The sequence below is a fragment of the Salvia hispanica genome, chromosome 1 (genome assembly GCF_023119035.1).
Source record: "Salvia hispanica cultivar TCC Black 2014 chromosome 1, UniMelb_Shisp_WGS_1.0, whole genome shotgun sequence".
Classification (NCBI taxonomy): Eukaryota; Viridiplantae; Streptophyta; class Magnoliopsida; order Lamiales; family Lamiaceae; genus Salvia; species Salvia hispanica.
The window spans coordinates 1,311,595-1,323,838 of record NC_062965.1 but is presented as its reverse complement, the minus strand read 5'-3'; the positions used below and the strand labels follow the sequence as shown (position 1 = coordinate 1,323,838).

Below are 12,244 nucleotides of genomic sequence, written 5' to 3'. Positions count from 1 at the left end.
CTAAAATCATGATGTTTTATGTGAAGATGAGCATAGTTTCATCCACCAAGACACCAACCTTGGACTTCTTCGTGGCATCGAGATATAGAGTCGACGACTCAAAATAATACGATTCGAATTCGCCCCTTGAAATTTCACTCTTTGTTTTGATTGTATCAATAATTAGTTTGATGGATCCTAAAAGACGTTAAATAACTTAGGAGTATTGGAGTTAAGTCAAAATTAGAGAACAAAATTTTATATTTATAGTATTCTTTTTATACAAATACAAATACAAATGATTGATTACGGAAAGAGTATGTAGGAGTAGTAAATAAGGGAAAAAAGCACTTACATTTCTCGTTCGTGTTCCACTAGTAAATTTATAGTATTTCTAACAATTTACATTACAAAATACAAATGATTAAAATATACTCCCTCCGTTCCCGAATAAGAGTTACTAATTTCCATTTTAGTCCGTCCCCAATTAAGAGTAACACTTCATTTTTACCATAAATGGTAAGTAGGTCCCACATTCCACTAACTCATTTCACTCTCATTTTATTATAAAACCAATATAAAAAAATGGGTCTCACATTCCACTAAACCTTTTCAATCAACTTTTCTTTACATTTCTTAAAACCCGTGTCCGGTCTAAGTGCTACTCCTAATGGGGGACGGAGGGAGTAAAATAATTAACTATATTACCAATAATTGAAGCCAAAAAATTTACCATCAACTACTACTAACTAAAAATTGAAATATTTTACTATATTCCCTAAGATAAAATCAAAAAAGAAAAGAAAAAAAGGGAATATCCAAAAATTTCAAACTAATTTTGTCCTCTATTGTAACAGGGATAATATCGGCATTTCAACCAAAACCACCACCTTTCCGGCATGTTGGCACAGAGCTTCTGCAACATTTTTTCTTTTCTTATTTTGGTGCAAAAAACTTCTGCAACATTTAATAGAGAAGCAGCAGTACTTTGATCTCCTCACTCCATTCCTTTCAGAGAAATCCGCGACGTCCAATCTCAAGCTGGATTTGATGCTCTCTCCCTCAATCACATGTATAAACGTGAAACTCTTCTCAGTTTTTTGCTTGTTTGAATTCCGAGGCGAAAATCGGTACGTTTTTCCCCTTTTTTCCGCTTTGTGTTTGACTAAAGTGAAGATTTTTGAATTTGAAACAATACTAACAATCTTCTTTTAGTAGCATCGTGTTTATGTTGAAAGCAATTTCTGTTTGAGGTAATTTTACTGATTTCATCGTTGCCTGATGCTATTCGTTTTAATTCCATGCGTTTTCTCAAGCTTTGCTTGCTGAATCGAGTTAGGCTGGAGAATTTAAGTAGTATCAGTGCTATGTTTATGTTGAAAGAAATTTCTGTTTGAGGTCGGTTTTACTGATTTCATCGTTGGCTGATGCTATTGCTGACTATGTTCGTTTTGATTCCGTGCGTTTTCTCAAGCTTTGCTAGCTGAATCGAGTGAGGCTGGAGTATTTAAGTAGTATCAGTGCTATGTTTATGTTGAAAGAAATTTCTGTTTGAGGTCGATTTTACTAATTACATCGTTGATTGATGCTATTGCTGACTCTGTTCGTTTTCATACCCTGCATTTTCTCGAGCTTTGCAGCTGAATCGAGTTATGCTGAAGTATTTTAGTAGTACATGTTGAAAGAAATTTCTGTTTGAGGTCGGTTTTACTAGTTACATCGTTGATTGATGCTATTGCTGACTCTGTTCGTTTTCATACCCTGCGTTTTCTCGAGCTTTGCTTGCTGAATCGAGTTATGCTGGAGTGTTTTAGTAGTATCAGTGCTTTGTATGGTGAAAGAAGTTTCTGTTTGAGGTCGGTTTTACTAATTACATCGTTGATTGATGCTATTGCTGACTCTGTTCGTTTTCATTCCCTGCTTTTTCTCGAGCTTTGGATTCGATGCTCGTGATTCAGTCTAATCATTGGTCTAATTTATTGCTTACTGAATCGAGTTCATGGTGCATACTTTTGAGTATTGTCAATACTTAGTCTTGTGATTTATGCATAGTTTAGTTCCTCTTGCTGATAATGTTTATCTTCGTTGTTCTGTTAAAGCTTGAACTCTTTAGATGGGGGCGGGCAGAAAAACCACAACGATTACACTGAGTGAGAAGTATGACGATCCCTGGAAAGCTAACAGTGGCGCACCTGCTAGAAATCTGACCAAAGGCGAACTTGGATCCATTGTATTTGGATGCAAGCACAGTACTAAGAAGGAATGCTTAGATAAAGGGCTTTTTGGTGTGTTCTCATAGTCTAATGTTTTTATAGTTTATTATAGGTTAATGCATCTATCTTTAATGTGATACTCTTTGGTGTTGTTTGAAAATTTCTTGAACAGGATTGCCAGCTGCGCATTATTCATACGTGAAGAAAGTCATCCCTGGCCTTACACTCTTTCTTTTCAACTATAGTGACCGGAAGCTTCACGGTGTATTTGAAGCAATATCGTGCGGGCAGATGAATATTAATCCGAATGCGTGGATCACTGCAAGTGAGGGTTCTGAGACTACACCATATCCTGCACAGGTACAAACAAAGCTGAGATTCCATTGTTTATGCATAGAGTGTTGTTGATTTGGGTGGTTTTTTAAAAGGGGGCTTATCAGGATAGTAAGGATAGAGAAATGATAGTAAGTTATTTAAATTCGAATGTTTATCAATAGATGCTAGCTCAGATATTGGTTTCTTCATATGGAAGTATAGTCATATTGCAAGATATGTTTCTGTTTCAGGTACGGGTCCGTGAAACGTGTAGATGCAGTCCTTTGCTAGAAGAAGAAATGAAACCTATAATCGCAAAGAATTACTACACAGAGAAGTTCTTTTGGTTTGAGCTTGATAAAGAGCAGACAAAAGGATTGATGGCACTGTTCAAACCATCTCCATGGCCAGAAAACAGTTTCCGCCCATCAAATGCAGATTGGAACAGAAACATTACCAATGTGCCGCCCAGATCTACTGTAATGAACTCGGGAGAACGTCTTGAAATGGCAGAGGCTAGGTTAAACGGGAAACAGCAATCAAATGGCTCAATCACTAACAGAGATGTTCTTTCCCCAGAGAAGAAATGGAGTGAGTTGTTCAAGCCTTCATCTTCTTCATCAGCAGCAAACCGTGCTGAAGTTTCCGAACCTGAGAAAGTGTTGAGTCCATCAGCATCAGAATCAGAATCAGAATGGTTTGATGCGTCTGCCTCGAATTCTGATACATGGGGTGAATTACCTCCTGAAGCTCCTTACGCTGCAGCTGATGTTGAGAGTGACTCAAGTGTCGTGGAATGTTGGGAAGATAGCAATCTTGTTGACAGTTATTTGGAAGAGATATCTGAAAACATTGTGCAATCGCATGATGGAGACACAAGTATGCCTGATCCGAAAGACATGCCATCTTCGGAGAAAATGACTCTTTTTGATGGATGGGGTGATCCTGTGCAACCTGAGGAACCTGAAGAAGATAGCAAAGCAAACAATGGATCAAGCCTCACTTTGGCAACCAGCGAGCATACGACTCTTTTCGATGGATGGGGTGATCCCGTGCAACCTGAGGAGCCTGAAGAAGATAGCAAAGCAAACAATGGATCAAGCATCACTTTGGCATCCCGTGAGCTTAACTTGATGGATAGGAGGGTTAAAGATAACAAGTCGGAAGAAGAACTGCAATATCCCGATTTTCTGCTTATGATCACTAAGGTATAACCTCCTCCATCTGTTTCTAGTTCCAGCAAAACATTTCCTCACCCTACCTTCCTCTTGTATCTTGTGAAATGTGATGAAGGTGATCGAAGAAGTTAAAGAGTTGAAGGCCTTCCAGTTCAATCAAAATCTAAAAACGGAGACTCTGGAGCTGGAGTTGGTACTGTTTCTCTCTTCCATACTCTGTGATTTTGTGAACTATTCTCTTCTTTTAAAGCTCTCCATTTATACATCTTTCTAGAAGATAAGTGACTTTACTGTTATTCATATTTGAACTTGAACAAATGTTTGAATACACACACACAGATGCATACACATATGTGGTCTGTTAGAAATATCTTTTTTAGAGCTTTCTTTTTGCCTCTCTTTACTCATCTTTCTAGGAGACTAGTAATGATGTTTGAAGTTGCACAATTGTTTGAATACACACAAGCATACATACATATGGACTGTTTACAATATACTACTAATTCTTTTCTCACTTTCTATAATAATAACATGATTTGGTAGATTTATGTGGGGTTTTCTGATTTCAATGTTGAGTGCTCTGGTATTTGAAAATCTGTGTAGGAACATTCCAAACAAGAACTTGATGAATTGAAGAAGAGGTGCCAAAAGCTGGAAGATACATATGGCTGTGCTTCACCTGTTTCAATGAAAAACAATTAACTCCCTAGCTTTCCACTTTACTTTAATCACTAATTTGCCGTGAATAAATTTAAAGAACTTTCCTTTTTATGGGAAATACTACTGTGTAGAATTTCATCTTCTCTCTAAATTTAAAGACCTTTCTTTCTATGGGAAATATATAATTTAAGGGGTATTCGGTTTGCAAGATTGTATCCGAGATTAAATTTGCCATGAATAAATTTAAAGAACTTTCTTTTTTTTGGAAATACTACTATGTAGAATTTCATCTTCTCCCTGAATTTAAAGACCTTTCTTTCTATGGGAAATATATAACTTAAAGGGTGTTCGGTTTGCAAGATTATATCCGAGATTAAATTTGTAGTGTGTTTGGTTCATGAGATTCAACCTCACAACTCAATTCTAGATGAATAATCATGGGATAATTAGTTATAGCTAACCCCCTATGACTAAAATAATCTTACAACTCAGTTTTAGATTGTATCTTGGTATTATTTTATCTTGGAAATCGAACACCACTTAAGTATTACGATTTCACAAGTGTAATTTTATTGATGTGTAATTTTATTTAATACTAATAAATTAAGAATACTGTGGAATATGAAATACTACTGATAAAATATAAGATTTCACAAGTGAATTAAATTTAGAATATAATACTACTAATATTTCTCAAAATATACAGACATTACTCTGAACTTATCGTGTCACTACATTGGTATAAATTCCTACCATTTCCACAATTGATATTTGAGGGAAAATGCTTCTTTACCCCAAATATTTGATTGACCAGACTACGTGATGATTATGTCTTCTACAAATTCAGACATTTAAAAATTACATTTACCAGAAATTATCTTTATAAGAAAATAAGTTGAAAATCTTCCACCATTTCTCCAGAGGAAAAATCGGTAATTTGTCAATATTTTACATCCTATACTTTTCCATAGTTTAATACTAGTAACTATACAATTTTTTGTACTATTTCAGTTTATTTGTAGTTACTGCCTCCGTCCACTAAAATTTGTCCCACTTTGACCCGACACGGGTTTTAAGAAATACTCTATAATAGAAAGTGAGTTGAAAAAGTTAATGGATTGTGGATCCTACTTTTATATATTAGTTTTATAATAAAATTTGAGTAGGAATGAGTTAGTGGAATATGGAGTCCACTACCAAAAATGGTAAAAATGAAATGGGACAAATTTTAGGGGACGGACGGAAATAGAAAAATTAGACAAATTTTGATGAACGGAGGTAGTAAAATATAACCAGGTTTTATTTTTTTCATTTGATTGATTTCTTTCATCAAAACTAACCGGGTTTTATTTTTTATTAGATTAAAGAAATTATTGAATCAGAAAATTACAAAAGAAATTAACCCATCCATAAAAGTAGTCTTACTGTAAAAGAATTTGACAGACTTTATCTCTATCTGATTGAAATTTGCCAAAAATATCACCTTGAAATTTCATTCAAATTTTGCCATCAGCTAGCTAGGGGTAAAATTGTCATTTTGTCGTCATCCACCCGGCTATATTTCATTCTATAGCATTTCTTCACTATATGAAACTGTCACCAGCTCCAAAGCTTGAGGCGTCCGTACACCTTCCTCTTTTCCAGCGCTGAGAAAATTCCGAATCATTTTGCTTTTTGTAGTTGTGTTTTTCACAGATCACTGATCGCAGCCGTTATAGCCTGAAATTTGAGGTAAACGTTTCCTTTATTCCTGCGTTTTTCCATTTTTAAATTTTTTGTATGTTTACTTGTTTGAATGACGGTGAAAACGTTGATCTTAGATCGGAAACTCAGTTTTAGTACTAATGCGGTGATGGTATGTGGTAGAGTTTGCTTACTCTGTTGTATCGATGGATGCATGTTAAGTTGGAGCTCGATTTTTTCGTTTTGTTCGCGGATTGATGATTGATAGTGCTGAACTGGTGATTCTCTGTTTCATTTTTGCCTTTGTTTTCATCGTGGATTGTAACCGTTCTGTTAATTCCTCCGATGACTAATTTGATCAGATTTTTCACATATCACTGATAGTAGCTGTTAGCCTGAATTCTGAGGTAACAGTTTCCTTATATTCCTACCTTTTTTTCTTTTTTAAATTTTCTTTTTGGTATGTTTGCTTGTTTGAATGACGGTGTAAAACGTTGATCTGTTACTGCAATCTCAGTTTCAGTACTAATGCAGTATTAGCACTTTGCTTAAAATGTTTAATTGATGGAGGCATTGTAAGTTGGAGCTCTATTTTTTTGTTTTCTTCGCGGATCCATGATAGTGCTGGTAATTCTCTGTTTCCTATTTTTCCTCTGTTTTCGTCGTGGATTTAATTTCTCTAATGCCGTCATTTAAAAATTGGATTAAACTGGAGTCATGAAATTTATGTTTGGTTTGAGATTTGTGATTTTGACTTTGGATATCTAGCTCTTGGTAATTGTAGATGGGGAAAGGGAAAAAAACTAGAACGTATCCTTTGAAGGAGAAAGCTCAAGTCGAATGGACAGTCAATATGAGCAGAACGGCCAGAAATTTAACAAAGGATAAACTACGAGCTGTCATATTTGGATGCAAAAATCACACAATCATGGAATGCTTAGATAACAATTTATTTGGTATACTTTCTACACGTCCTGCATGTTTATACTCTTTTTAGGTTAATGCTCGTAAGATGAGATTTAATTGTTTTTGAAAATTCTTGAAAAAAATCCCGAGCAGGACTACCAGATCATCATCATTGCTATGTGAAGAATGTGACCCCTGGCCTTACACTGTATCTTTTTAACTATTCCGACCGGAAGCTTCATGGAGTGTTTGAGGCAGTTTCCAGCGGGCAGAGGAATATTAATCCACGAGCATGGGCTGACATCGAGGGTGTTGAGAATACACCATACCCTTCACAGGTTTAAAATTGAAAGAGTGAAAACTAGGAATCACTTGCTTGCTTTATGCAGGTATTGTTGTATGAGTGATTATGGGGATGTGAGCCTACCAAATTATTGAGGATGATGAAATGGTTGCTGGCTGTTTCATTTTCGTACATTATTCATTATTGTTAGTTTAGATGGTTGATTGTTTTAGTTAGATGGCATGCTTTTCTCTTTCAGGTACGAGTCCGTCAACAGAGAAAATGTCCTCCTTTACATGAGGAAGAATTTAAGCCTATAATAGCGAGTAATTATTATACAGACAGGTTTTTCTGGTTTGAGCTTGACGATGAACAGAATAGAAGATTGCTGAATATATTTTTGCCATCACCAGAGCCTGAAAAGGTGCCTCGTCTACTAAATGTAACTCGGGAAAAGTTTGAACATTTGTCCAGCTCTGATGCATATGAGAATACAGTTGAGAAGATCAAGTGTGGAGAAACGGAGGATTCATGTACCTCAGATAGTTATAAAGATTCTCTTGGTACAGAGAAGAAGTGGAGTGAACTGTTCAAACCTTCATCGTCTTCATGCACAGTGACGAATGAGGAAGCTTTGCAATGTCAGGAAGTAGAATCAAAATCTTCAATGACAGATTTCTTGGATAATGAGTGGAAGTTTGCGTCGTCTTCTGGCGGATGGAGCAAACTGCCCTCTGAACCTTTCCTCGGTGACCGTGATCCATGTGATATGAGAAGTTGGAAAGACAGTGCTTTTGTAGAAAACAGTGTGGAGGAGATTTGTGAACATAAGGTTCAGCATTTGCAGTATCAAAATTCGCAATGCGAAGATTCAGACAGTGATAATAAGCCCAATATGACAGAGGAATCTTCAGAAAACAATGATTTTTCTGATGAAGAGGTTGTATATGAACCCTCAGAACTTAAGGAAAGAGATGATACCAAGGAGATAGCAACACCTGGAACTGATTTACTGATGATAGAAAGCTGTGAGAGAAATCAAGGTCATTTGAACTTGACAGAGAAATCCTTTCAAGAGGACAAGAATGATACATCTGCAGTGGTGCAAAGAGATGCACAATCTTCTGAGTATGTGATCACTAAGGTACCTGCATGTTTCTGCTCAACGAAGAAGCTTTAGTGTTTGCATTTATTTACATATTGCCCATAGTTTTCTTTCTCATTTATTAACACCATCTTGAATCTTATGGCTATTATAATAAAGTTAATGCACGAAGTGGGAGTCTTGAAGCTATCCCAGGTGAAACAAAGGCTGAGAATTGAGAATCTGGAGCATGAATTGGTATGTTCTTCCCCGACTTTTAAGGGGCATTTTGCCGTTGTCTTATTACTAGCTCCTTAGCATTCATGATCTTTTGTGCCAATCATCTTTGTCTTCCCTCTCCTTTTTCCATTCACCATTTTGTTTATGAACAGCTAAATTTTATAAATCAATCATACTTTGCCAGAGGTCTCATAGCTTGTATTAGTCTATCATCATTTTCTTTGATCTTCTTATGGCAATGTAAATTAATCCTTTGCGAAGAATGTCAGAGTCAGCCTTCCGATTATCCATCTAAAGTTGATCGTGGCACCTTTTACTTTCTCGTGCTTTCACTTTCCAGTTCATATTTGTTGGTGTTGTTGGTGTTCTTGATAGTCTGGTAATTCGTCACCTACATAGGTCCAATCCAAAGTCGAAATTGATCAACTAAAGAGTGGTAGTAAGTTCGGTACCGTGTTGGCCTCTACCAGAGATAACTGCAAGAGAGAAGACAGTGCGTCCTCAAATCTTAAACCCGAGAAGGTATTCATCTTTGGGGGATTTGACGGATGCTCGTGGCTTTCGGATTTGAGTTTGTATTCTCCATCCAAGGATCATGCTGTATCACTTTGCCCAATGACCTTTATTCGATCTCACACCTCGCTAGCAAAGTTGAATGGTGAGCTTTACGTCTTTGGTGGTTCTCACGATGGTGTGTGGTACGACACAGGTATAAACACCCCATTGACAATAAACTCATACCATTTGAACTTCGTTATGGTAAAAGTGAAATGGCTAACACTTTTGTTGGCAGTTGAATCTTATAATCCCTTCAATAATCGATGGATCCAGCGGCCTAGTTTGAATAGGAAAAAAGGATCTATGGCAGGAGCATCCATGTATGACACAATATTTGCACTCGGTGGTGGCAATGGAGTTGAATTCTTCTCAGAGGTGGAATTATTTGATCTAAACATTGGAAGTTGGTTGTCCACTGAACCCATGCTTGAAAAGGTGCATTGAAGATTTTATCATAGTACTAGATTTGTTCTCCTGTACAATAATAATAGTAGTACTAAATTATGTTAATTACATATCACAATTATATAGGTAAAAGTATAAAGTATTCTATTTTAATTAAAAGGCAAAACCGCCTCTTCATTTAATTAGTTAGAACTGGTATATTTTTATGATTAAAAATTAACCTTTTTCTTTAGTGAAGTAGTAGTTATTTAGAGATATTGACACATTAATTAATTTGCGGAAAAGATTGTGGTAAGTGGTTTTGTTTTTATATCCCTCTTCTGTATATGTGTGTGTGCAATGTGCATACCCATACATACAATATATTTTATTATTTTTATTATCCATAAACAATGTAATATTTCAAGGAATCCATGTAATGTTAATTTTGTTGATATGATACTATGATACAATGATATAAAATTTAGTTTGTGGAGTGACAGTTATATAGTAACTTTACTTTCTAAATATAGGTTAACAGTCGTCCTTTTTCTTTACATGGAGTATAAAATATCATTATTGATTTAGTTAATGTTTTAAATATAACTCTGTATTGTTTCTATCTGCAGCGTTCTGATGCTGCCGCCGCCGATCTAAATGGTGCTCTCTATGTTGCTGGAGGTTATGATGGAAGAGATTATCTTAGGTTGAACAATTATATCAATTTTTTGTTTCTCTCATAATGCACTTCAAGGCTTACTTAGTTACTTATATATATTATCTTGTTCTTTTGCTACACGAGTAGTACTGAAATTGCAAATTCAGTCAAATGTCGTGATTTTAATGACAGTGCCTATGTTCTATATAAACAGATCAGTTGAAAGATTTGATCCAAGACAACATGCATGGAGCAACGTCAATGGTATGAACTTGAGAAGAGGGTGTCATTCTCTTGTTGCATTCAACGAAAAGTTGTAAGTAATGACTTGATTTGAAAATATTCGTAGGTATGCATGCTGTTTTTCAGAAGAAAAAAAAATCATATCGGTAGCTTTAGCTGTTTTTCCTATTACTCAAAGCTAATTTGTGTAATGTATCAGGTTTTGCTAGTTTGGATTTCTCTCTCTTTCAAGTTTGCTTGGTTAGGTGATTGTAATATTTTGTCCAATGCCCGTATCCAATAAGTTAGACTCAGCTATAGTTTTTCATCGCAGATATGCTTTAGGTGGTTATGATGGAGATACAATGGTATCAAGTGTCGAGGTTTTTGATCCACGTATTGATTCGTGGATGATGGTGGAACCGATGAAAGCTTCAAGGGGATGCTTTGGCTCATTCGTCCTTGGGGGAAGAATATACGTTATTGGTGGTTTGCAGGACACTCAAGTTTTAGACAAGGTATGTTATGTAGCATCATTTGCTTAGGCCTTAGGGTAATTAATTAGACATGATATACCAAACTAATATAGGTAAATAGAAATGAACCTGCACCGGGAACTTCCTCTAATTATTCAAGATCAAAACTTTAAGGTTCTCCAAGTAAATTTGAAAATTAAAAATCTGAGTTCTCAAACATGAACTTTATTCCCGGACCTTTGGCCGATAAAGCTTGGGATTTTAGACCTTTAGTTTAGTGGTGGACTTAAGTCTTTGTACCTAAAAGCCGGGTGTTCGAATCCCCTCGGTTCAAACCCCTATCTGCCTAGCTCCTATGTTTGCCACTCTAGTGGTCAGCTGGTCGCGATGCACATCATGCTTGACCCTTTAAAATCCAACTTGTCCTCAAAACGGAACTCTTTATAGATTTCGTGGAGTGCACAGTGTTGAAACAATCACCCGCCAAACCATTTTTTAGTGACGATTTCCCAAACGATTAAATGACTTACATGCAACTTGTTATGAAGAATTCTCTTGAAATAAAGGCCTCCAAACCAATCCTATTCGCTAGATGAAACGCAACTTAGTTGGTAAGACGTTTCTCGCTTGGGGGTTCGAGTCACTACGTGGCAAATGAGGTCCCATTACTGATAATCTTTTAAAAAGGAAAAAAAATCCCATTTGCTAACTAATACTACTACCAAGTAATTAAGTGTAAATAAATATGTAAAGCAAATCACAAAGAAAAAATACTCTTAGATAGAGGATGGTCTCCATGATGTATCAGAAATCTCTTGCTAACTTGTGAAGTCACATTATGTGCTGTGATTGGAGAAATCACTTGTAACTGTTCATATATTCACATTATATATTGTAAAGAGACTATAAGTAATCCTTATAGATACGAATTTTTCCCTGACTATATCCTCCTTCGCTATGGCAAATAGGTAGAATGCTACGATGAGGATGTTGGTTGGCATGAGACTAGAATGAAATCACTTGGTAAAAGATCTTTCTTTTCTGCTCATCTTTTGTGAAACAAGTTGTGAACATCTTTCTTTTTTGGTTGTATAGTTAGTATCTAAACTTTTTGTATGAATAGTGCCACTTTAAGCTTGCCAAGCCTACAAACAATGAATTCAGCTGATAAGAATCTTTTCTCTTGACTAGTAATTCAAGGTCAGACTATTGGGTGAAAAATATTAGAATTAGGGTGAAAATGTTATAAGGTAGTTTGGTCAATTTATAAATGTTGTATATGAAATAATTAAAAAAAGAAAAGAAAAGAAAAGATAGAATTTTGATAATCCTTTATTCTGAAAAATTTGCATGTCTTCATTTAACCATTTTTTTCTGAAATCTCTCTAATATTTATGAAAATGTA

At 35.7% G+C, this 12,244-nt stretch overlaps 1 protein-coding gene across 1 annotated transcript; it reads left to right on the top strand.

The window, feature by feature from the left end:
- The first annotated feature begins 934 nt into the window (after positions 1 to 934).
- LOC125210473 lies at positions 935 to 12,027 on the top strand. Its single transcript, XM_048110026.1, has 18 exons — positions 935 to 1,109; positions 1,195 to 1,232; positions 2,079 to 2,264; positions 2,365 to 2,552; positions 2,759 to 3,715; positions 3,801 to 3,878; positions 4,289 to 4,384; positions 6,041 to 6,076; positions 6,813 to 6,984; positions 7,088 to 7,272; positions 7,477 to 8,361; positions 8,482 to 8,559; positions 8,941 to 9,250; positions 9,335 to 9,534; positions 10,113 to 10,189; positions 10,356 to 10,457; positions 10,698 to 10,881; positions 11,808 to 12,027. The coding sequence occupies exons 3-18, from the start codon at positions 2,093 to 2,095 to the stop codon at positions 11,895 to 11,897; spliced, it is 3,810 nt and encodes a 1,269-aa protein (XP_047965983.1). The 5' UTR covers positions 935 to 1,109; positions 1,195 to 1,232; positions 2,079 to 2,092; the 3' UTR covers positions 11,898 to 12,027.
- The last annotated feature ends 217 nt before the right edge of the window (positions 12,028 to 12,244 follow it).